This window comes from Bufo bufo, chromosome 6 (genome assembly GCF_905171765.1).
Source record: "Bufo bufo chromosome 6, aBufBuf1.1, whole genome shotgun sequence".
Classification (NCBI taxonomy): domain Eukaryota; kingdom Metazoa; phylum Chordata; class Amphibia; order Anura; family Bufonidae; genus Bufo; species Bufo bufo.
The window spans coordinates 364468826-364496128 of record NC_053394.1 but is presented as its reverse complement, the minus strand read 5'-3'; the positions used below and the strand labels follow the sequence as shown (position 1 = coordinate 364496128).

At 44.6% G+C, this 27303-nt stretch overlaps 1 protein-coding gene across 1 annotated transcript; it reads right to left on the bottom strand.

Moving 5' to 3' along the window:
* Positions 1–293: 293 nt before the first annotated feature.
* On the bottom strand, positions 294–27303 carry C6H17orf67 (chromosome 6 C17orf67 homolog). Its single transcript, XM_040438060.1, has 4 exons — positions 27250–27303; positions 7855–7955; positions 2578–2725; positions 294–480 (listed from the first exon to the last, which is right to left on the bottom strand). The coding sequence occupies exons 1-3, from the start codon at positions 27281–27283 to the stop codon at positions 2609–2611; spliced, it is 252 nt and encodes an 83-aa protein (XP_040293994.1). The 5' UTR covers positions 27284–27303; the 3' UTR covers positions 294–480; positions 2578–2608.

Here is a 27303-nt window from a genome sequence, read left to right as displayed (position 1 = left end):
TTGCATTTTTTAGATAGTTACAATTTGCTGGTTTCTGGTATCACGCGCATTTTAAGGACTAAACGAGAAATAGAATTTTCTAAATTTACATGGTAACTGGTAAAATAACATCCGAGTTGTAGTTTGCACTTACAAAAATTTTATTGTAGCAGACACATTCCGACTTTATCTGGCTATACAGTCTACATGCATATATACAAGGAGTACAATGTTTACAGGCGTAATGCTTTATATCATTTGTATATAACATACGGATAAATATACAACTGAAACTACGTATGTTCATTGATGTTCACAAGCAATTTATAATTACTCATGGCGTTTGTTCTCCACCCTCCACTATAGCAAAACTCTCAGTTTCGACAGGATAGTTTGATAGGATGCTACTGGTGTGGTCCTGGTGCCCTAGGGATACCAGTGCAAACAAGCATAAAGCAGATTCTTCTTATTTGTGACAGTCTTCTCCGATCAGGTCCAGATCTGCAAGACAGATGAAAAAATATTACTGCTTTACCCTATGTATTTTTCATTCTAGTTAAAAGGCATCTGTCACCAGATTTGTACCTATGACACTGGCTGACCTGTTACATGTGCGCTTGGCAGCTGAAGGCATCTGTGTTGGTGCCATGTTCATATGTGTCCACATTGCTGAGAAACATGATGTTTTTATATATGCAAATGAGCATCTAGGAGCAACGGGGGCGTTACCATTACACCTAGAGGCTCTACTCTCTCTGCAACTACCGCGCCCTCTCCATTTTTATTGATAAGGCCAGATGTACACTCCCTGGACCAGTCAATGAAGCTGCAGAGGGCGCAGCAGTTGCAGAGAGAGCTGAGCTTCTAGGTGTAATGGTAATGCCCCCATTGCTCCTAGAGGCTCATTTGCATATACTAAAACATCATTTTTCTCAGCGATGCGGACACATATGTACATGGGACCAACACAGATGCCTTCAGCTGCCAAGTGCACACGTAACAGGTCAGCCAGTTTCACTGCTGACAGATGCCCGATAAAACATTTTTCAGGAAATGGCCTATTTGTCATATCAGATGGTTTCAGATCTTTAAAGTAGACCTGCCAGCAATCAGGACAAGCTCGTTTCAGTAAACAATTACATTCCCGTAAAATAACAATAAGGAGCATATTTTCTTAGAACTGTATTGTGCTGTCCCTCTGTTACTCCTCCTGCAAATATATGAATTAGGGCTTGTGCACACGAACGTATTTTCCATCTGGATCCGATCCGCATTTTTTTCCGGGCGGATGTGGACCCGTCACTTCAAAGGGGCTGCAAAATATGCGGACCGCAGCCCAGCTCCTTCACTGCATGTAAACTTCCTGCATGGGCGAAGTCATGTGTGCCGTAACAACCAATGGCTGGCATCAGCAGTGATGTCTCCCCAAGAAGTCCATCACTGCTGGGTCAGGAAGTTTACAGGGACTGGAAGTGCACTGAAGACAGCCCAGGAGCCACAAAGCGGGAACCGAGTGGCGGGAAGCAGGTAAGTATACATTCGCTCCACATGTCACACTGTGTGGCAGGGTGGTTGACTTAAAATAAATAAAAAAAACATGGACAACCTCTGGTGGCCATGCACATTAGATAAATGTTGACCAAATCCACCGATCTTGTCAGGTCTGGCTGACTATCTAATGTCTTTAGGGGAGATGGGCCTTGACTCTTTCCAGATGGCAGATGTTGGGAGAAAGAAGGATTGGGCAGTTGCATTTCAACATGCCCAGTCCGTTTGTTTTCAAAGGAAATAAGCCGCTGGCAGAAGTGTCTATCAGCAACTTACTCCCCATCCCAATTGAGAACACATGTCGGTCATGCGTTTGTCTGCGTGTTTGTATTTTGGGAGACAGTTATCCATTGTCTATAGCCAGCTTTATAAAAGCAAGGCGTCTATGGACACGTTTAGCAAATTTGTGGACCCCATTATAAGCCATGTAGGTTGAGGGCACCCTTTCTGTCCGTCATCTGACATTATTTTCATTGATCTGCTCCTGAAAATGTGCAGAACAGCGTGAATGATTTGTGGGAACGTTGCAACAATGTAAATAAGCCTTAAAGAGGACCTGTCACCTCTCCTGACCTGCCTGTTTTAATAGCTTCATGCATTCCCCATGTAATAACAATTCTGGAGCATCTATTCTTATGGCTTCATGTTGTGCCATTCCGTTATTATTTCTACTAGAAGCTATGAATGAATTGCTAGCAGTCTGCAGTAAGGGTACAGAGGGGAGGTAACCAGTTGGGGGGTGTACCTGCACAGACTCACTTTATCCAATCAGTGCTGCCATTGTCAGACTGTGCAGGTACACACCCCCAGCTGGTTACCTCCCCTCTGTACCCTTACTGCAGACTGCTAGCAATTCATTCATTACTTCTAGTAGAAATAATAAAGGAATGGCACAACATAGACCCATAAGAATAGATGTTCCAGAATTGTTATTACATGGGGAATGCATGACGCTATTAAACTAGGCATGTCAGGAGAGGTGACAGGTCCTCTTTAAACCAGACCTGGAGCCTCACATTGACAACTGATATATCGCCATAATCTTTATACCTTCTTCAGGTGTACAGACACGTTGAAGACATTAAACAGGGTTGACGATATTACGATTACAGTGAGGCTGACAGTGAGGATTCCACCAGTGCTCGTAGAACTGTTCTTCTGACCTCTGCTCCAGACGCTGCAGGTAGAGCATGTACTCCTGGGGGAAATACAGAAGGGACACAGGGGTACATAAATGTCTCTAGCTTCACGGCCCTAAAAGTCACATCGGAATGACAAAATCCACCCCCATAGTGTAAGCTTTTCATTTGAGACCTTTTACGACAATTGACTCATAGATCAACTCAATCACAGGCTGTAATTACCATTTTTAAATCCACTCATCAGATAGCCCCGATGTAATTTTTAAGCATGTTGCCATTTCAAGTCCATTTTCTCACATTTTGCAGTAGCAACCGAGTTGTTAATGGGACCGGCACGCATCCCGGGAGACAGCTGTGGTGCACGGTTAATAGCTCAGGGAGATAAAGGATTGCGTTTCACGTACTCAGCAGTCACATTGCGTTAGGTTCTGCTTCGCCGTTGCTCATTGCTTTTGTAACTGTTAATCTCACGTGCATCGTCTCATGTATGAATGGAACATAATCCAATGCAATGTTTCATGCTGGTGTCTTTCTAATGACATGGTGTGGAAACGAATGTGGCAACGCGCGTCTTTAAGACGCTGCTTAGAAATGTCAAGCTGTACGGACATTAGGATCAATTAATATCTGATTTCGGTGACTCTATTTCGCTAGCCCAGTTATGTCACAGCCTATTTGGATTTACAGCCGCAATAAAAAGTAAGTGAACCCTCTGGAATTCCCTGGATTTCTGCATGGTTTCCGAATAAATGTGATCTTATTGTTATCTATGTTACAACTATCGATAAACACAATCTGTACTAATAATTAAAGGGGAGCGAATCAATGATGGCAAATCATATTCATAATCAGCAACAACGGGATGGTCCTGCTGCTCAAGAGACTCCTCCATCCCTCTTGATTGACAGGGCCAGACATCTTGCCTGGTCCTGTCAACCTCACGCTAGTGTCTGGACAAGAGCAGAGGATCTTCTACTGCTACCTGAGCAGCATACATACAAACTGCGCATGCGCCGCTGACGTCCAGGTAACATGCAGTCATTAGATTGCATCTTTTATTCTCTAATGCATTACAGAACTCTGAATTCAGTATATTCCAATGCAGTGCTGCCACCTACAGGCCAGCATTGGAATATACTAGTAATCGGGCAGTAAACTTTGTACAGGCATATCATAGCCTTATTACTAGTATGGGCCGCCTTCCCTGAACTCAGCAAGGCGAAGGTGGCCCAGACTGGGAAGCTTGTGGCTTACGGTTTTAGCTCTCCCAGATACTGTGATCACATTCAGGGGTTAAATCTCTATGATCGGCATTACCGCTGTGTAAGGGCACTCTCACACTAGCATTATTCTCACTCATTGAGTTCCGTCCTAGGGGCTCAATACTGGAAAAGAACTGATCAGTTTTATCCTAATGCATTCTGAATGGAGAGTAATCCGTTCAGGATGCATCAGGGTGTCTTCAGTTCCGTCTTTTTGACTTTTTAGGACGGAGATAATACCGCAGCATGCTGCGGTTTTATCTCCGTCCAGAATTCCGGAACACATGCCGTATCCGGCATTTTTTCCCATTGAAATGCATTAATGCTGAATCCGACCCTGAGCATGCGCAGACCGCAATGCCGGATCCGTTTTGCCGGAACACTCAGGGCCGGATGCATTTCAATGGCAAAAATGCTGGATCCGGTATTCCGGCAAGTGTTCCGGAATTTTGGATGGAGATAAAACCGCAGCATGCTGCGGTATTATCTCCGTCCTGAAAAGTCAAAAGGCCGGACAACCCTATAGCAATACGACCCAGCAAAATAATAACCCTTTCGCTTTAGGCCTCCTGCACACGACAGTATTTTTTCACGGTCCGCAAAATGGGGTTCCGTTGGTCCGTGATCCGTGACCGTTTTTTCGTCCGTGGGTCTTCCTTGATTTTTGGAGGATCCACGGACATGAAAGATGAAAAAAAAATCTAAGTCAAGTTTGCCATTGAAATGATAGGAAAAAACGGACACGGATCACGGACACGGATCACGGACGCGGATGACAATCTTGTGTGCATCCGTGATTTTTCACGGACCCATTGACTTGAATGTGTCCGTGAACCGTTGGCCGTGAAAAAAATAGGACAGGTCATATTTTTTTCACGGCCAGGAAACACGGATCACGGATGCGGCTGCAAAACGGTGCATTTTCCGATTTTTCCGCGGACCCATTGACTTCCAAAAAACGGAAAACGGGACAACGGCCACGGGTGCACACAACGGTCGTGTGCAGGAGGCCTTACTTTGCGTAGCTGACCTCTGACAACTCTTTCTTCCTGACACCTGTATGCTGCATCGCGTCTCCTGCTGCTGAAATAATTTGCAGGATACTACTAATGATTTCCCGGATAACCCATTTTCAGCACATAATGTTTGGGTTCCACAAAATGTAACGTAGACATAGCCCCAAATGATTGTCAGGTCTTCAGTATCTCCTTCAGCGTCTCCTGAATAAAGTGTTTACTCCTTTTATTATTAAGTTATTATCTTTTTTGGATTGTCATTTATTAAAATGCACTGCCACCTAGTGGACACTGACTCACGGGGGATGACATACTGGCATCACGGTTATAGCTACCATTCTGTTATTTTACATGGTCTTTTGCACGGTCAGAAGAACTTCCCAACGAATGGCGCGGTTGTATCCACGCTGCCCGTAGGTTCCTACCACGCGGTATATATTTGGCTGGATGGATTAGAGCAGTCTCTTGTACTATACAAAATGTCAAAAAAAAAGTACACCAGACCGATAGGGACCTAAAGGACACACTCATGTTCTATTTATTTTTTTGGTGCATACGGATCACAGACCCATTCAAGTTGAATAGGTCCGGATCCGTCGCGGCAGCCGCACGGATGGTGCGTCCCCAATGCACGGAACGGCGGAACAACGGCCGTGTGCATGAGGCCTAAAAGAGATTTCGCAGACTGATGCAGAACTATTCTTGTTCTGGTCTGACACACCACCCAACTTTTTGGCCAGTCAAAGAGGGACACTTCCGGCTCATTGTGTAAAAGATCCAGTCATTGGCCATTTCCTGCCATGTCGGGACAGTAGCAAAAATTGGTGTGCATCTGGGACCTGTCACGGCAGCAGCGGAGAATCGGTAAGATGGGTATAAGTGCTTTTTTTTTTATAGTATGTGAAGCCTCTATGCGGTAATAGCCCTTTAAATATTAGAACAAAAATCACATAATATAGACATTTTTAAGGTCCAAATTGGTCCAAGTAATGACAAATATATATATACTGTATAAGCTGAGGTGTAATGTTCAGGGAGGAACCAGAGCGATTCTTTCTACAGCATTTACTAAGTTTATTAATGTGCTTATTACCCAGGTCGAAAAGAGGGACATTTTTTCAGGGGTTCTGTCACTTCAGCAAATTACATTTATCATGTAGAGAAAGTTCATACACGGCACTTACTAATGTATTGTGATTGTCCATGTTGTTTCCTTTGCTGGCTGGATTCATTTTCCCATCACATTATACACTGCTCGTTTCCATGGTTACGACCACCCTGCAATCCAGCAGCTGTGGTCGTGATTGCACACTATAGGAAAAAGTGAATTTCCAGTTATGAAACAGGACTCCCCTGCATAATGGAAACGGGACGGATCCATTTTGCAGCCCATAGACTTCTATCATGACGGAATGAATAACGTAATGCCCCTAAAGGCATTCCGTTATGCATTCCGTCATAGAATTGCGTTATGGTCCGTGGTAACGGAATCCATAGCGCAATTCACCTCTTACCAGTAAATTCGCTTATCTCTAGCCGGGAGTGAGCACAGGCTGGTGCTTTTTCCTATAGTGTGCAAGCGTGACCACTACTGATGGATTGCAGAGTGGTCGTAACCATGGAAACGAGCAGTGTATAATGTGATGGAAAAATTAATCCAGCCAGCAAAGGAAGCAATATGGGCAATTACAATACATTAGTAAGTGAATCCCTCAAAATTCGAAACGGGTTGGAATTAGTCAACAGATTCAGTTCGGGCCTGCAGCGATTCAACCCAAATCAGAAGTGCTCCAATTGGTCTGACTCATATTTTTCTTTGTTGTTTCTAACTTTGTAAATTAAAGGGCATCTGTCAGCAGATTTGTTCCTATGAAACTGCCTGACCTATTGGCAGCTGAAGGCATCTGTGTTGGTCCCATGTTCATATGTGCCCGCATTGCTAAAAAAATTTAAGTTTTAATATATGCAAATGAGCCTCTAGGAGCAATGGGGGCGTTACACCTAGAGATTCTGCTCTCTCTGCAACTGCTGCGTCCTCTGCACTTTGATTAACAGAACCAGGTGTGATGATGTTTTAACTGCCAGGTCCCAGCAGTTGCAGAGAGAGCTGATCCTCTAGGAATAACAGCAATGCCCACCCCTAGGGAACTTGAACATGAAGTTATTAGATCACTTCTCACATACACTGCAATAAATTATTATTGCAGTCTATGGGAGATTCGTTATGTTCCTATGAAGCCCTGCCTTTAAAGGGGTTATCCAAGAATTTATATTGATGACCTACTCTCAGGATAGGTCATCAATATCAGATTGGTGAAGGTTCAACACCGGGGTCCCCCACCAATCTGCTGTTAGAAGAAGCCAGCGCTCCGTGAGCTCCACAGCCTCCTCCTAGGTCATGTGATGTCACTATCCATTGGCCACATGCCCTAGTTGCTGCTCAACACCTTTCAAGTCAATGGACCAAGCACAGCCACTATACACCCACCCTGAAACAGCTGACCGGTGGGGGTGCCAGGACTTGGACCCCTGCCAATATGATAATGATGACCTATCCTGAGAGTAGGTCATCGTTGTCAATTCTGGATAACCACTTTAGGAACTATCACTGTGGAGGCTAGAGGCTACCACAAAGAATGAACGGCTCCTTCAATCTCGTGCAGAGGGAGCCATTCGGGCCCTAGTAGCACAGCACACCCGGGGAAAAGCCTCTCAAATGCTGTGGTCACAATTGACCAATGCACTTGAGGGTTAAATGTCTGTGATTGGCGTTATCGCAGATCGCAGTCAAAAGCTTCGGGTCTCTGCTGTCTAAAGCAGCAGAAATCCTCCCGTTATGATTTCCTTTCACATGCTAAATATTAGATGATTTCTAAAACACAATAAAAATACTGTACACAAATATACCCTCATCGGTTCATCGGCATGTCCTGCCTTCCGTGGTCTGTCAGAACGCTTACTCCGTAAAACTTGTTTGGCCTGTTTTTCCGTGACAATTGGTGATGCATCTGCAATCAATGGAAGGAGAATTAGTTAAAATGTATACCACAGAACATTTCGACTTTGTCTATAAAAAAAAAAAAGTGTCATAATTATTAAAGGGGTTTTCCAGATTGGTGGAGATCTAACACGCGGCACCCCCACTGATCAGCAGGCTTCGGCAGCCACCAGAAAGCGCTCAGAGGACACAGCTGGAAACAGAAGGCCATGCCGATACACTGCAGCTCAGTTCCCATTCACTTGAGAGGTACAGTACACCAGCAGGACTCTCACTCGGGCCTCCACCCATCTGATATCAATTACCTATCCTGTGAATAAGTCATAAATAGTGCCACGCTGGAAAACCCATTTAATGTCCACTGACCCACGCAAGTCATGATAGAATGTTCCTTCTATCATAGCTTTTTTTTAGAAACCTTAATTTTTTTTACATCCAAAGGAGGTTACACAATTGCTTTATATTTGAAAATGAATACATTTTAGAGTCATATTTTTGCACAAGGCACACAAGAAGAAGTAACTTCACAGCCCACCCACTGGATTTTGGGGACCACTGGCCTTAGCTAATTATATTTTCCCTTGGCACAGTAACGCAGTGTATATTTCACAGGAACTGATGTACACTTCCAACGCAGGGTACAAAAACTAATGGGGTCATATATGATCTGAAGTACGCCACGTTTTGGCGTACTTTTGTTGCAGATTTGGTCGCAAAGGAGATTTGTGGCTGAATTTGCAGCTTTTTCCCGCTCACACCACTTTTTAAAGGTGGTAGAAAAAGCGGGCATGGCGTGGGCAGGAAAGGGGACGGATAGGCTGGCCTGTCTCATTTATCATTTTTTGCACCTGTTTTTGGCATAGAAAATGACTTAAATCTATGCAGACAAGGGAACTGGCATAGATTTAAGGAAGCCGCACCGCCAGCGCCTAAGTTAAGTAGGAGGCCGGCGCCTCCACATAACAGACACATTGTGCACCAGCAGAGGGTTATTAAGACCGGTATCTAAAACACCGATCTAAATAAATGACCCCATAATTCTTTAAGTATCTAAGTATTTATTTCATGCTGGTTTTAATCTTTCCTCCAAAGATGCATCGTACTTATTAAGAGGCAAACGCATCTTAACAATTATGGCGTATTTGTGCAATCTACACCAGCACAGCTTATATTATAATAAATGTTCTGGGCCGGTGATGACGCCCCTGCACTACCTCACTCCACCGACTTTTTGAAAAAGTTACAAGTGGGACTGTAAACCCCCAAAACGTTGTTAAATTTTGTGCAACCATGGAGTGAACAATCATTCATCCCCATACAGAGGGGATGAATGCTCAGTGTAAATGCAGCTCACACGAGAAGGCAATGATCTAGGACGAAGACTTCATTCTCAATCTCTGTCCTGTGTATCGGCCCATGTAAACTGACCCTAACTTTATCATTTGCATTCCATATTGGTTGTCTGCTTCACCCACCTGTCCAAAGCTGTTTTAGTATAGAATAAAGCTAGTTCCTAGTTTATTTGGTATGTCTAGGCCCAAGCTGTTTGGTGTAGGGGTCCATCTCTAGGAGGTTGCCTGGTTTTGGGCTCACACCATCTGATCAACTGTACTCTAGGAACCTCAAATGTATGAGTATAGTAAATGTAAAAGTAATGCAATGTAGGCTGGGACTTTGGTCACACGAAACGTTGCGCGACAAATAATATTTGTGAAACTTCTCTCAAACTTGCTGTTCTACAACTATTTTAGACCTGTGATTTGGTTGTAAAAACACAACTAAATCACAGAAAAATCACTGGTAAGTCCCACGATTCTTAAAAGGGTTATCCAACCCCTATAATGCCCCCCCAAAATGCCTGGGCACCTCACACAGTTTATACTTACCTCGCTCCCCGGCACCCGAGTCGGTCCTGAAGCCCGCACAGGCCGCCGCTGCTTCTCCCCGTCACGGAGATGAAAACATCCGGCGACGGGGGGCAGCAAATAGCAGGCCGCGACGGGAACGTGGGACGCTAGGGAGGCTGGTCGCCGGCGCGGCCTGCTATTGTTTTCATCCGCGCATTGGGGAGTTGCACAGGCAGTGCTGGCATCAGGAGCGAGGTAAGTATAACACCTTTAATAAATTTGCTGTATCTTTGGCTGTCCATGCACCAGAACTGAAATCTACTCAAGCCAGGAGCTGGAGTCCATTTCTGGTGTGATTGTGTATATTAGGGATGAGCAAATCGACTTCGGATGAAACATCCAAAGTCTATTTGCATAAAACTTTGTTTGAATACTGTACGGAGCGAACTCTCTGTACAGTATTAGAATGTATTGGCTCAGATGAGCCAAAGTTATTAGTAAATTAATTTCTACTGTTAAAAACTTTTTCCCGAACTTGGTTTCGGTTCCAAGTGGTACAAAGTTTTATGCAAATTGGCTCATCCCTAGTGTATATGTTGTTGAATGAGCTGAGCTGCAGAGTTCTCGACCACGGCCTCCTCCTGCCCACAGCCCATCCACTTTTTAGAAAATTATGAAATCTAAAAAAGTTGCAAATCTTGTCATTTAATTAACACAACATGTAAACCGGTATTTTTTGTATAAACTATATACTATTGCAAATTTAAATTGCTAACTGCTATAATGCACTTTACACTAATTGTTCTAATGTAATTTTCCAGACCACTCTAAGCTACCAAGAGATTTTCAGACCCTTGAGAAGCCGTCCGCTATATTAACAGAGGACGTCTTGTTTTTGTAGTGACTACGTTGGAAATGAATGGACAAAAGTCTTCTTTCAGAGAAGCATCTTACTCATGGGAAATCAGATTGCTCAGGACATGAGTGGAATTTCTTCCAGCCTACTTTTGCAGGTTGTTATTACTTACAGACTTTCTTAGAATATTATATCACAGAGGGCATCGTTATCTTCTTTCTCTACCTGGAAAGTATTGACCTATGTCACTGGCTCTATTGCATTGAAATTTGAAGAAATATTTAATCATTTATTCCCATTACAAATGATTATAAAATACCTGCACAAAATAAAGCTTTCCAAGTGCACATCCATGTGTATGTTACATGTTACACACATGATTTTTCTCATTTCTAGGACAATCTTCCCTAAAAGATTCTCTTGTAGACAGGGGCATTACAAGGGTCTTGAAAGATCAGGGGGACAAGCCCAAAGAGATATGTCCTGCCCAGGGGCGTACATAGAAATCACTGGGCCCCATAGCAAGCATCTGATTTGGGCCCCCTAACCCCGCCCACTACCCACCCCTGGCCCGTCCCACCTCCTGTCCTGGCTCCTCCCATGCCACACCCCCATTAAAGAATCCCTAATGCCCCCCAAAATGCCTGGGGGGGAAGGAGTAGGGGAGCACACTGTCCACTATGAGCCCCCAAACCCTTAATGCCCCCCAAAATGCTCAGGACAGTGTGCTATCTTTCTATTCCTCTCCCCCCTGGGCATTTTGGGGGGCATCAGGGGTTGGGGGCTCATAGAGGACTCAGGGGGGGTGGAGGCTCATAGAGGACAGTGTGCTTTCCTCCTACTCCCCCCCCCCCTCGGACATTTTGGAGTAATGGGGGCATTAGTGGTTGGGGGGCTCGTAGTGGACTCAGGGGGGGATGCTCATACAGGACAGAGTAGGAGGAAAGCAGACTGTCCTCTATGAGCCTCCCCTCCCTATGAGTTCTCTTGCTGCCTGGCAGTGACAGGCAATCAGGGCCGATCCTAGGGTCACAGGCGCCTGGGTGCAGAAATATTTCTGGCGCCCCCACATGGGCGTGGTTATCTTACTAACTCCTCCCCTTTACAATGTTTCTATGGCAACAACTTCAGCCCCCAACTTCAGCCCCACCAATTTGCTTTGACAATAACTTAGTCAACGGCTTTGACAAGTCAAAATAAATGTCATGTGCCAGTAGCCAGAGCCCCCCCATATCATGTGCCAGTAGCCAGAGCCCCCCATATCATGTGCCAGTAGCCAGAGCCCCCCATATCATGTGCCAGTAGCCCCCCTTATGTGCCAGTAGCCCCCCTATGTGCCAGTAGCCCCCCTTATCATGTGCCAGTAGACCCCCTTATCATGTGCCAGTAGCCCCCTTATCATGTGCCAGTAGCCCCCCTTATCATGTGCCAGTAGCCCCCCATATCATGTGCCAGTAGCCAGAGCCCCCCCCCCTTATCATGTGCCAGTAGCCAGAGCCCCCCCCATATCATGTGCCAGTAGCCAGAGCCCCCCATATCATGTGCCAGTAGCCCCCCTTATGTGCCAGTAGCCCCCCTATGTGCCAGTAGCCCCCCTTATCATGTGCCAGTAGACCCCCTTATCATGTGCCAGTAGCCCCCTTATCATGTGCCAGTAGCCCCCCTTATCATGTGCCAGTAGCCCCCCATATCATGTGCCAGTAGCCAGAGCCCCCCCCCTTATCATGTGCCAGTAGCCAGAGCCCCCCCCCCATATCATGTGCCAGTAGCCAGATCCCCCCCATTATCATGTGCCAGTAGCCAGAGTGCCCCCATATCATGTGCCAGTAGCCAGAGTGCCCCCATATCATGTGCCAGTAGCCCCCCATATCATGTGCCAGTAGCCCCCCTTATCATGTGCCAGCCCAGTAGTCCCCCCTTATCATGTGCCAGCCCAGTAGTCCCCCCTTATCATGTGCCAGCCCAGTAGTCCCCCCTTATCATGTGCCAGCCCAGTAGTCCCCCCTTATCATGTGCCAGCCCAGTAGCCCCCCTTATCATGTGCCAGCCCAGCCCAGTAGTCCCCCTTATGTGCCAGCCCAGTAGCCCCCCTTATCATGTGCCAGCCCAGCCCAGTAGTCCCCCCTTATGTGCCAGCCCAGTAGCCCCCCTTATGTGCCAGCCCAGTAGCCCCCCTTATCATGTGCCAGCCCAGTATTGTACCTATATAAAAAAATAAAAAAAAATAATACACTTATACTTACCTCCAGCAATGCGATGCGATGCAGGCCGCCTCTTCCGTCTGTGTCCCTCGCTATACGGCTCAGGCGACGCGATGACGTCATCGCGCCGCCTGCACCGGCCTCTGATAGGCTGCCAGCACTAAGCCGGCAGCCTATCAGAGGAACAGGAGGGGACACACCTCTCCCTCCTCTGCCGCAGCACAGGCATCTGTATTGCCGTCCTGAGGACGGCAATACAGATGACTATGGAGATGAGCGCTTCCGCAATGGAGGCGCTCATCTCCTGCTCTGCCCTGCCGCCGGCCGCGGCCGCCCCCACTTGTCACCAGGGCCGCGGCCTTGCGGCACTCAGGCTTGCCGGCCCACCGGGAAATTTCCCGCTATCCCGGCAGGCCAGTCCGGCCCTGCGCTCGGCGCCTTTCGGGTGACAGCGCTGGGGTGCGGGGCACCCACTGCACCCCGTGTAGGATCGGCCCTGCAGGCAATGCTGCATTAATCTATCCCTTCCTATTCCCATACACAACAAACCAACCACGGCACACCAGCCAATCAATAGACGGTTACCACCGTCCGGGACTCCGTGTCCGGTCAGGAGCAGTCGGGCGGGCAGGCAGGCAGGCAGGCAGACCTTCAGTCTGGGGCTAGGCTCGGTGCAGGGTGCGCAGCCTACTTCACTCGCTCAGGTCAGAGAATGAATGGGTTTAAGCGGCGCCCGCTCCTGCTGCCTGCAAACACTGGCCAATCAGCAGCTGCCTCTTTGTGCTGCTGACTTGTGCTGATTGGCCAGTGTGAAAAGAGAACACGCCCGCAGTCTGGCTGGGAGAATGCAGTGAGGCAGGTTAATACAAGACGCGCGGGGGGAGGGGGGTGCCACCGATCAAAGTCAAAGGCAAGTGCCGCGAGCCCGCTGTGCCTGCGCCACAGTGTGTGTAGTGTACTACTAGTACTGGCTAAAATAAACAGAGGGGGCGGGGCCTACCCTGCGCCCCGGGCCCCCCTGTGCTGCGGGCCCCATAGCAACGGCGTGGTCTGCCTATATTCGCGGTACACCACTGGTCCTGCCCAAGACAATTTAGGTACAAAACAACTTCTCCAGCTTGTGTTGGCGTCCTGCTCTGGCATCTTGTCGGCTATAGGCCAGTGGAATGGGACCCAAGTGCAGCACGTGACAATGAGGTGGCATCACAGTGCCTACTTGGACCAAGCCACCGATAGCAGAGTGATCCACCATAGGATTGGACTATATCTATGTCCTAAAGACATAGATACAGTTGACAGTGGTGATGGCCAGGGAACTGAGGCACCAGCCCATAATTCTGAGGCTTATGCCCCTGGTGTCTAGTACTAGCGAAACAATTGCTTCTAGCATAAAGCACTTAAAGGGGTAATCTGGTATACAAAAATTGACTCTTATTGAGTTAAAGGGGTCTTCTGAGGGTTTCATAGTGATGACACCAAACACCTCCGCCAATCAGCTGTTTAAAGAGGCTCACCAGAGTACCATGGTCTTCTTAAAGCTAGGGCTGAAACGATTACTCAAATCAATCGAGTAACTCAACACAAAAAAAAGCCTTGATTCAAATTTTTTGCATCGAGAATTCGTTTGTACCATGTGACCAGGGAGCGTGAGCGTGAGCCTACTCCGTGGTCTCCTGCCAGCCGGCACCTCGCTGCACTGTGCTCCTAACGTACACACATCGTCAGGATATAGTGCATGTAAGCGCGCACTATGACCTGACGCTGGAAAGGTAAGTATTAGTGTTGGTCGCGAATATTCTAATCGCTAATTTTTAATCCGAATATTGGCACTTTGAGAATTCGCGAAGATGTAGAATACAGTGCTATATATTCGTAATCGCGAATATTCTAGATTTCTTTTCATCAGTAACCTCCCTTCTTGCTTGTGGGCCAATGAGAAGGCTGCAATATCTTTGTCAGAGCTTGTCAGAGCTTAGCAACATCCCTAGCAACCAATAAGAAAGTTGCCTACCCCTTACTATATAACAGTGGTGGCGAACCTATGGCATGGGTCCCAGAGGCGGCACTCAGAGCCCTTTCTGTGGGCACCCACACCCTGGGAAAAGTCTATGGTGTACCAATATGCCTTAGACTTCTCCTGCCATTCATAAGCACAGGGTGCACTATGAGCGGCACAGGCAGCGCACTGAATGTAGGCAGGCTATTACAGCTACATGATAAAGTACATGGAAGATATACTATATTGGACTGTAGTATTCAGGGTAAATTGCCGTGTTGGCACTTTGTGATAAATAAGTGGGTTTTGGGTTACAGTTTGGGCACTCTGTCTGTAAAAGGTTCGCCATCACTGCTATACAGGTCCTTTTCAAAAAATTAGCATATTGTGATAAAGTTCATTATTTTCTGTAATGTACTGATAAACATTAGACTTTCATATATTTTAGATTCATTACACACAACTGAAGTAGTTCAAGCCTTTTCTTGTTTTAATATGGATGATTTTGGCATACAGCTCATGAAAACCCAAAATTCCTATCTCCAAAAATTAGCATATTTCATCCGACCAATAAAAGAAAAGTGTTTTTAATACAAAAAAAGTCAACCTTCAAATAATTAAGTTCAGTTATGCACTCAATACTTGGTCGGGAATCCTTTTGCAGAAATGACTGCTTCAATGCGGCGTGGCATGGAGGCAATCAGCCTGTGGCACTGCTGAGGTGTTATGGAGGCCCAGGATGCTTCGATAGTGGCCTTAAGCTCATACAGAGTGTTGGGTCTTGCGTCTCTCAACTTTCTCTTCCCAATATCCCACAGATTCTCTATGGGGTTCAGGTCACGAGAGTTGGCAGGCCAATTGAGCACAGTAATACCATGGTCAGTAAACCATTTACCAGTGGTTTTGGCACTGTGAGCAGGTGCCAGGTCGTGCTGAAAAATGAAATCTTCATCTCCATAAAGCTTTTCAGCAGATGGAAGCATGAAGTGCTCCAAAATCTCCTGATAGCTAGCTGCATTGACCCTGCCCTTGATAAAACACAGTGGACCAACACCAGCAGCTGACATGGCACCCCAGACCATCACTGACTGTGGGTACTTGACACTGGACTTCAGGCATTTTGGCATTTCCCTCTCCCCAGTCTTCCTCCAGACTCTGGCACCTTGATTTCCGAATGACGAGCAACAGTCCAGTGCTGCTTCTCTGTAGCCCAGGTCAGGCGCTTCTGCCGCTGTTTCTGGTTCAAAAGTGGCTTGACCTGGGGAATGCGGCACCTGTAGCCCATTTCCTGCACACGCCTGTACACGGTGGCTCTGGATGTTTCTACTCCAAACTCAGTCCACTGCTTCCGCAGGTCCCCCAAGGTCTGGAATCGGTCCTTCTCCACAATCTTCCTCAGGGTCCGGTCACCTCTTCTCGTTGTGCAGCGTTTTCTGCCACACTTTTTCCTTCCCACAGACTTCCCACTGAGGTGCCTTGATACAGCACTCTGGGAAAGCCTATTCGTTCAGAAATTTCTTTCTGTGTCTTACCCTCTTGCTTGAGGGTGTCAATGATGGCCTTCTGGACAGCAGTCAGGTCGGCAGTCGTACCCATGATTGCGGTTTTGAGTAATGAACCAGGCTGGGAGTTTTTAAAAGCCTCAGGAATCTTTTGCAGGTGTTTAGAGTTAATTAGTTGATTCAGATGATTAGGTCAATAGCTCGTTTAGAGAACCTTTTCATGATATGCTAATTTTTTGAGATAGGAATTTTGGGTTTTCATGAGCTGTATGCCAAAATCATCAATATTAGAACAAGAAAATGCTTGAACTACTTCAGTTGTGTGTAATGAATCTAAAATATATGAAAGTCTAATGTTTATCAGTACATTACAGAAAATAATGAACTTTATCACAATATGCTAATTTTTTGAAAAGGACCTGTATAAGAACCTCCCCAGCAGCCAGTTTTTTGCAGTTCTGAGAGAGAGAGCAGTGACATTGCTGTGCTCTGTGCTTTCATCTGGATCCTATTCCTTATCCAATTACATTAGGCTACTTTCACACCTGCGTTTAGGTGCGGATCCGTCTGGTATCTGCACAGACGGATCCGCACCTATAATGCAAACGATGGGATCCGTTCAGAACAGATCCGTTTGCATTACCATGAACAAAAAAATAAAAAAAATTTTTTTTTGTTCATGATAATGCAAACGGATCCGTTTTGACTTTACATTGAAAGTCAATGGGGGACGGAACTGTTTGAAATCTGAGCCATATTGTGTCAACTTCAAACGGATCCGTCCCCATTGACTTACATTGTAAGTCTGGACGGATCCGTTTGCCTCCGCACAGCCAGACGGACACCCGAACGCTGCAAGCTGCGTTCGGGTGTCCGCCTGATGAGCGGAGCGGAGGACAAACGGTGCCAGACTGATGCATTCTGAGCGGATCCACATCCACTCAGAATGCATTAGGGCTGGACGGATCCGTTCGGGGCCGCTTGTGAGAGCCTTCAAACGGAACTCACAAGCGGAGCCCCGAACGCTAGTGTGAAAGTAGCCTTAGATAGTTAGCTGATATATATAATACAGATAGTTAGTGGGAGAAAGTCAGTGGAGGTTAGATAGTGATATAGTGTAGCTTCCAATGCAGGGTGTTAGGTAGTGTGATAGGAATTACTGTGATAGGGATTAGTGTACATATATGCTATAGACATAGTGCTGTGATGTCACAACAATACTTAGTGCACCAATCAGTAATATCTACTCAGACCTGATAAAATGTGAAGTTGCAGGTATTGCACAAAAATTATGCGCATCATTAGTGCCGATTTACGCAATCGCAAAAATAATGACTGGAGATCACGAATTCTAGAATTTGTGAATTTATTGCGAATATTATGCAAAAAATTCACAAAAACGAATATTGCCTATGCCGCTCATCACTAGTAAGTATTTGATTTCAATGGTGCTGGGGCTGATGGCACTGGGGGGGACTGATGGCATGAAGGGGGCTGATGGCGCTGAGGACTGATCGCACAGAGGTCTGATGGCATGGGGGAGCTGATGAGTTTAATAAAGAAAAACATTCTTTTAATTAGTTTTTTTCTTATTACAGTACTTGATTAATCGTTGGATTAATTGGTAGAATACTTGATTACTAAAATAATCGATAGCTGCAGCCCTACTTGCAGTTTATCAAGCATAGCGTCATCCACTGGCTACTGGTTGTACTTGATATTGCAGCTCAGCCCCATTCACTTGAAGAGTACTGAGCTGAACCTACGCCATGTGACCAATGAACGGGATCAGTATTAAAGGGTTTTTCTTGTGTTATGCTGATGACCTATCCTCTGGATAATCAGTACATGATCAGTGGGGGTCCAACACCCAGGACCTCGGCCAATCAGCTGTTTGAGAAGGCAGCAGTGCGTAGCGTCAAGGCCTTCTCACAGCTTTCCCTAGGACAATATATGGCGCTGTGTTTGGTTTGCTGAGAGAATGCCGCTTCACTACTGCAGCTGATCATCAGGGGTCCCGGGTGTTGGACCCCCACCGATCAGATACTGATGACCTATCCAGAGGATAGGTCATCAGTATAAAACTCCAGGAAAACCCCTTTAAATACTCAGACAACCCTTTAAATATATAGTAATAAGGAAAGATAGTAATTATAAACTCAACACTGAAATTACAACAGCAAGGAAAAAAAGTTGTGGAATTATGGAAATCACAGGATAGATACACATTAATATGCTAGTGATAAAAAAATGGAAACAAATTTTTCAAAACATCTCCATTTATTTATTGAGTATGAGCCCCAAGTCCAGAAATACTTTGAGAGTGGTGAAGTGAGGTCAGTGGAACACCTGTAGCTGGATGTCTAATTCATAGCCCAATGTCATGTAGTCTCCTGATGTTTTGTATAGATACTGTTTGCCGCCCTAGGCTTGGGATGTAACATCCAACTTAATTTACAGCACAGAACGGATCACAATGCGCCATTTATTTAATCAGATGATCTGTCGTGCAGAGGTTCTCCTCTGTGCACCTCTTGTTGTCATTCCAGTTTGTCGTTGTTCTCTCAACCACCAAGACGCGCAACGTTAAATAGTGCTGACAGCTCGGCCTAGGCGCAGAGAAATCTGCCAAAGTGATAAACCAAGGGCTCTCAGTTCAAGGACTCTGTCCCTCTCAGTTTGTGACAAGTGGCGATAACTGCCACATCGACAAGCAGGAGGCATCGCCCAATCATCTTGCACGACTTGATCAGATTTTTAAGGTTTCATGTGGCTAAAAAACTTTACTTTCAATCTGGCTTTTATGCCCCTCCCACATGTCACAGATTGGAGCTAGGTGCTTGAAAATGTGAGCATTTGCAGATCTTAGCGACACCTGCTACTACCTTGATTTGGATAATCTTATAGCTTGCCTTTCTTGGTGATGCAATTTCAGTGTTGAAGAGTGGAATAATTAAAGTGCTGCCCACCATAAGTGAAAGTGGTGGAAACCTTATTGGCGAGGTTATGTTTCTGGGCTAGTAGCACATCACCAATGAAGGTGCTGGAAACAGTTTAGGCTAGGGGCAGACACATTCTACCAGCCTCATTGAATACAGTCAGGTCCATAAATATTGGGACATCAACACAATTCTAAAATTTTTGGCTCTATACACCACCACAATGGATTTAAACTGAAACAAACAAGATGTGCTTTAACTGCAGACTGTCAGCTTTAATTGAGGGTATTTACATCCAAATCAGGTGAACGGTGTAGAAATGACAACAGTTTGCATATGTGCCTCCCACTTTTTAAGGAACCAAATGTAATGGGACAATTGGCTTCTCAGCTGTTCCATGGCCAGGTGTGTGTTATTCCCTTATTAACCCCAATTACAATGAGCAAATAAAAGGTTCAGAGGTCATTTCAAGTGTGCTATTTGCATTTGGAATCTGTTGCTGTCAACTCTCAAGATGAGATCCAAAGAGCTGTCACTATGAGTGAAGCAAGCAATCATTAGGCTGAAAAAACAAAACAAACCCATCAGAGAGATACCAAAAACATTAGGCGTGGCCAAAACAACTGTTTGGAACATTCTTAAAAAAAGAAGGAACGCACCGGTGAGCTCAGCAACAACGAAATACCCGGAAGACCACGAAAAACAACTGTGGTGAATGACCAAAGAATTATTTCCCTGGTGAAGAAAACACCCTTCACAACAGTTGGCCAGATCAAAAACACTCTCCAGGAGGTAGGTGTATGTGTGTCAAAGTCAACAATCAAGAGAAGACTTCACCAGAGTGAATACAGAGGGTTCACCACAAGATGTAAACCATTGGTGAGCCTCAAAAACAGGAAGGCCAGATTAGAGTTTGCCAAACGACATCTAAAAAAGCTTCACAGTTCTGGAACAACATCCTATGGACAAATGAGACCAAGATCCACTTTACAGAGTGATGGGAAGAGAAGTGTATGGAGAAGGAAAGGAACTGCTCATGATCCTAAGCATACCACCTCATCAGTGAAGCATGGTGGTGGTAGTGTCATGGCGTGGGCATGTATGGCTGCCAATGGAACTGGTTCTCATGTATTTATTGATGATGTGACTGCTGACAAAAGCAGCAGGATGAAATCTGAAGTGTTTCTGGCAATATTATCTGCTCATATTCAGCCAAATGCTTCAGAACTCATTGGACGGCGCTTCACAGTGCAGATGGACAATGACCTAAAGCATACTGCAAAAGCAACCTAAGAGTTTTTTAAGGGAAAGAAGTGGAATGTTATGCAATGGCCAAGTCAATCACCTGACCTGAATCCGATTGAGCATGCATTTCACTTGCTGAAGACAAAACTGAAGGGAAAATGCCCCAAGAACAAGCAGGAACTGAAGACAGTTTCAGTAGAGACCTGGCAGAGCATCACCAGGGATGAAACCCAACGTCTGGTGATGTCTATGCGTTCCAGACTTCAGGCTGTAATTGACTGCAAAGGATTTGCAACCAAGTATTAAAAAGCGAAAGTTTGATTTATGATTATTATTCTGTCCCATTACTTTTGGTCCCTTTACAAGTGGGAGGCACATATGCAAACTGTTGTAATTCTTACACCGTTCACCTGATTTGGATGTAAATACCCTCAAATTAAAGCTGACAGTCTGCAGGTAAAGCACATCTTGTTAGTTTCATTTCAAATCCATTGTGGTGGTGTATAGAGCCAAAAATGTTAGAATTGTGTCGATGTCCCAATATTTATGGACCTGACTGTATATACCCTAGATGTCTGCAACATGTTGTGGAAATTTTATTAGGATGTGTTTTTAATATATTATATATTGTCATCATGTCTCTCAGTGTCAGGGTAAACCATTGGAGTGGATATCTTCCTGTGGATGTGGAGACGCAGCCGCCGGGCGCAGAGGTCTCCATTGGTGAATGGTCCATGTGCTATGTGCTGGGCTGTGGGCCGGGGGAGACTGATGTGTGGCGGAGCAGTGTTTTCTTGGCGAATGTATGGACACCGGCTAGGGCCCCCGCGCAAGGCGCAGATTTATTGGCTTGGCATGAATGCATTTGTTAAGAGAACAATATATGAAAGGAACGTGCGTTTGTTGTCTCTAGTGCGCCTGATCAGCCGCTGGAGATAATGACTTTGTCCTGTAAATAAGCACGCCTGAGAATCATAGTGAACTTTATTGGGCATTGATCACTGAGGAAGGCTGGATAAAGTTCACTCCAGTGGTAATGGGAGATTATTGTATACATGTGTTTTGTTAGCTGGCTATGTTATTTCATATGTATTGAAGAAGTGATGGTGGTTTCTCATCTTCCTGTATATCATCACTTCCTGTATGTTTGTTACTGTACATGAAGGAAGTAGTCGGGTGACGGGCCTGCCCCTTCTATTGTTACCCCTTTTGTGGCTATAGAATAAAGAAAAGAGACTGGGCAGGGGAGTGCTGAACAGAAACTCTACGAAGAATCACCTTGTCTGACTCTGGATAAGTGTTACCTTTCCTTACACAAAAGAGCTTGATACACGTGCTTTTAAGCACGGGGGAAATTCTTTGTGTTTGGCGCACTTTTAGCGCAGCTTGGATATGTGCGTCTGACGCAAGCGAATTTCTACAACAAACTTCAAAGGGTTTTTCCACGAAAAATATTCTACAGTTTTCAAACCAGCACCTGGATCTGAACACTTTTGTAATTCCATGTAATTAAAAATGTTGTATCGCCAATGAGTTATTCAATAAAATGTATCTGTATAGTTAACTCACGGACCAAAAATAGGGTATTCTGCGTTTTCAAATAACTAACTAATCACTGCCTAGGGATAATGCTAAAACAACAAACAAAGAAGTCTTTATTAAATATCAATGGTGTAAAAGCACATATAACGGGGTAGGGAGAGATTCAAATAGTGTGGCCAGGTCAAGTGATGATCAAAAGATGTATGTGAGGCGGCCTCTAGCTATACCACCTGCTGTACATTGTAGCCAGGTGGGGAGTACTAGGTGATATTTTTCATCAGTGGCACATTGGGCAGCCAGGGAGATTGGGTTATTACAAAGAAAAAGGGGGTTAGTCATCACATCCGAATGCGCAGGTGCGCGCTGCCATGGCTAGAAAAACAAAGAAAAAAACACAATGCAAAAGCACTCTGCAAACCAAATAAAGTACAATAATGCCATAGTAATAGAAAATGTTCTGGGGATAATGCTAAGCTTATTTTGTAAATTTGAGATTCTTGGCAAATACATTTTGTATAAAATTATTTGGGCCCGTCTGCCACACGTCAAGGCGATCTTTGTAAGACGGGAACCTAACACTAAATGCTACCTGTTATGTGCCATAACGGCCACCATAAAATTCAGGGAGTTCAGGTTCCACATGCATGCTGGTTCCACTCTGCTTCGTACCATTTTTAGTGTTAGGTTCCCGTCTTACAGAGATCGCCTTGACGTGTGGCAGATGGGCCCAAATCATTTTGTACAAAATGTGTTTGCCAAGAATCTCAAATTTACAAAATAAGCGTAGCATGAGCCCCTGAACATTTTCTATTACAATGGCATTATTGTACTTTATTTGGTTTGGAGAGTGCTGTTGCATTGTGTTTTTTGCTTTGTGTTTCTAGCCATGGCAGCGCGCACCTGCGCATTCGGATGTGCTGACTAACCACCTTTTTCTTTGCAGTTTGTACTGGAGTTGTGGCTGACTCCATTTAGTCTTGCACCCCTGACCAGCCTGTCTGCCCCATAGGCTGATTTTAATTAGTGTAAGTATAAAGCTGTAGCCTGCTCTCCCTGCACTCACTGGAAGCCTTTTGGCACCAGGAGAGATATAGAGTGGACTCTCATTGCATTCATTGGAAGCTGACTGGCACCAGGAGAGGTATAGAGTGGGCTCAGCATGAATGTTGGGTTCCCGTCTTACAGAGATCACCTTGACGTGTGGCAGACGGGCCCAAATAATTTTGTACAAAATGTATTTGCCAGGAATCTCAAATTTATAAAATAAGCTTAGCATTGGCCCCACAATATATTCTATTTCTATAGCATTATTGTACTTTATTTAGTTTGCAGAGTGCTGTTGCATTTTTTCTTTTTTGGGTTATTAGTCTTATGACCCTTTCTCCGTTTACAGACTGCCCATGATTCTGAATGTGCCACATGATCACACCAACCCTTCTGCCCCCTCTATGAGACAGTGACAGGCCTCATATATGAAGAAAGGTTTGCATCTCCCAGAATGGGCAGGAAACCTATTAGGAGATACATATTGTTGTTTGCTGTGGTGCACCTGAGACGTGCCACCAAGGTACCCGGCCTTGGTCGAGTGGAAGCCAGAAGCTAGAGTGTCCACTAATATAGATAGTGGACACTGTTGTTACCTAGTATATCTGGTATCAGCTAATCCGCGCCTGGCTTTTACTGGGAGTAAGCAAAGAGCTTGGTGGGTGCTTACTCCCCACGATCCACTCTGGGGTTTATACGTGGCCCATATCCACGATTGCGTTTAAAAGTCAGCAGCATGAGGCAGGGTGTGTCTGTTGAGTGAGAGGCTGCAGATCACACCCTGCAAGGCACGTGTGAAGCAAACACTAGCCTGTGGACGCTTCTAAAGGAGCCCCGAGCCTGCATGACTTTATTGTGGATGATCATTTCATATATGAATGAATGTGCCACTCTCCATCAGGACATGAAAAGGCAGTGGAGCTGCCCACTGTGTGGTTTGCGGTGCCAGACTCCCCTTCTCACTATCCACTACAATTACTGACAGATTGGCAGGTAGAGAGCAAGTGGGAATAGTGATCATTAACCTCTTAGATGCCACAGTAAATAGTGACCAAAGCATCTAAGGGGTTTGACAGTTGTACTGTCACTCCTATTGACCTTCATAACATGATCATGAAGTGCAGATGGATTGTAGTGTAAACTTGGGGCCTAATGATGGCCTTTGAGCCTTCCATCTACAGAAGCCTAATAGCTAAGTATTTCAGTGTATTAAAGCATGATCAGTGTGGTGTATGCTCAAGTCCTAGTGGAAATAATAGTAAAAAAAATATATATATTAATAAAAGTAAATAAAAAAAACTATTAAGTCTTATTTACACAGTCAGTGTTTGGTCAACGATTTGTTATTGTTAATCAAAATCGGTACAAGTACAAATCTTTCCATTATACCTTATGTCTGTGTAGACTCCACTCCTGGTGTTGGTTCATGATCACTGATGGAAATGACTTACCAAAACACTAAGGGCTCATGCACACGAATGTATTTTTTTCACCCGTGTCCGTTCCGTTTTTTTTTTTTGTGGCTCGTATGTGGAACGCGGTTGCAAAAAAAACGGAAATGACTCTGTGCGCATTCTGTGTCCATATGTCCGCATGTCCATTCCGCAAAAAAAAAAAAAAACATTTCCTATTGTCCACATTACTGACAAGGATAGGACTGTTCTATTATAGGCCGGCCGTTCCGTTCCGCAAAATGCAGAATGCACACGACCAGTTTCCTTGTTTTGCGACCTCAAAACAACGGTTGTATGCATAAGCCGTTACTGTGTGAAGAAGGCCTAAGATAATATGTGGTGAAAGCTGTAAAAAAGAAATTTTAAATTGCCAGAATTTCTTTTTGCGCTTAGCCCACAATCCATACAACAGAAAAAAGCTATGAAAAGTCATATGTACCCCAAAATCATACCAATGAAAACTTCAACTCATCTCACAAAAACAAGTCCTCACAAAGCTCCATAAATGGAAAAATAAAGTTATAGCTCTCTGCATGAGGAGTGCTTTTATTGTATAAAAGAAATAGAACATAAAAACCTACACCTATTTGGTGCCGCCATCATCACACTAACCCATAAACTAAAGGTAACAAGTTATTTACGCTGAAAATGTGTAATGCAAAAAAAATGCCAGAATTGTTCAGAATTCTCCATTTCCATAAAAGTTCATCGATACGATATGTACCCCAAAATTTGGCCATTGAACAGTACAACTCATCCTGAGTTCTGTCCGCTGACGACTCGTGTGAAGTCTTATATCTGATGTCCTGACCTCATAAACGCTCATTTAAGCCATATTTTTAGCATATTCTTAGCAATAGTCACATGAGTCAGTTGAAGGAACCCAGGATTTGTACTGTTCAATGGTCCAATTTTGGGGTACATAACGTATCGATGAACATTTATGGAAATGGTTGAAAGTAGCAACAGTCTGCAAATAAAATGATTTTTCACCCCATGTATCACGAAAACTGCTGAAATTTTTTAATAAAGCCCAACTGAAAAAAATTATTCTTAGCCCCAAATGAGCTAAATGCAGTCATTAAAAAAATTACCCTGAAGGTGTCCATAGCCTTTAAAAATAACATTTTCAATATATTGCAGTGTAATAGAATAACAATACAAGGTAATTTGTGTAAATCAATGAATAATGCATGCATCGTTCACTACCAAAACCGTCTATAAAAAATCTGCAAATTCCATAAAGTCCAGTTGAACATCCATCAAGTTTTAACCCTAAAAAGTATTGGCCCTTCTCAGAGTTTCGAAAAATCCAAAATCAGGATGCAACAGGGGAAGGTTTGTTTCTACAGTATGTTGACTTAAGAAATGAATGGACAAAAGTCTTCCTTCAGAAGAGCGCTCCCCTCCTGAGAAATTAGATTTTGTGTGACATGAACAGAATTTTCAATCTGTTCGGACTGTGGGAGATGCTATGAATTTGTATGAGGGTGCAACAGGGAAAGAAGGGTCATTTTAGTACAGGGAGGCATCAAGCTGTCTTTTAGTGCTCGCTTTCCCAGAAAACATTATTCAAAATGTAAAGGCTATGGCCACCTTTGGGGCATTTTTATTATTGTGTAGTCTGTACTATGTCATAAAAACATATTTGCAACTTTTTTTTTACAAAAAAATTTGTCTTCTGCAGCCTGCATGTATTCCCATACATTGCAGGCTGCTCAGTGTAAAATCTGTCAGACAAGTTCTTGGATAGTTCAGTCCGTAGCTCCTTTCTCTGCTCTACCGAATGTTCATACAGCTGACATCTCTTTTGGTTAGAATTTATTTGGCTGTAAAGATGTCTGTTCAGGAGAGGGGCTATAGACTGCTCATCAGAGAGCTCATCTGATAGAATTCCCACTGGATGGGACCAAGCAACCTGCAATGTAGGAGAACACATGGAGGCTGAGAAGACAAAAGGAGCAAGAAAAAAAAACACTCAAAAGTGTACATACCCTTTTAGGTGAGAACCTCAGACTTTCTTGGTCAATGCAATACATGTTCATGTCACATATAATTTGATGGTCTCATGTATTACAATGTAGAATGCAAGCATAAAAGAGGATATGCTGCCAATGGCTGATGGGTCTGACTACTGTGACCTTCGCTGATAGCTAAAAACAAAGATGTAGAAGGGCTAGGAAAACTCTGAGACAAAGTGGCATGACGCCTCCCTAGCACCACTGCTCCTCCAGGAGATGAGACTCTGTGGTCTCCAGGGACTGCATCCAACCTCTTTCAAGCTATTTAACGCCAAGACAGCCTTAGTAATGTCAGAGTGACAGCGACATATCTGGCTGTGGGTAAACATATGGTAGCCGGTGGTGGCAACCAACCTGCATAATAACATGCTGCACTGTGAGATTTTGTTTTAACTAAAAAATGGTCCAAAAAGATCCCTTTTTGGTGGCAGATGCCTTCTCTGTTTTCTGATCTGTAAAAAGGTGGTTGTCATTTCGAAGGATTCGTGCAGGACGAATCAAAAAGGTTTGGAAATGCCGAAATTCTAATTTTTGGGGAAGTTCGTAATGAATTTGATTTGTGTAGAACTGATTCACTCATCTCTACTCAACCTACAAACATAGAAGTAAAATAAATACCTGTACCTGTGTAGATCTTCTTTCTCAGAATCTGCTTACCTGTGAAAACGGCCAGAAGTACCACCAAGGCCATCAGGACAATAAAAAGCTTCA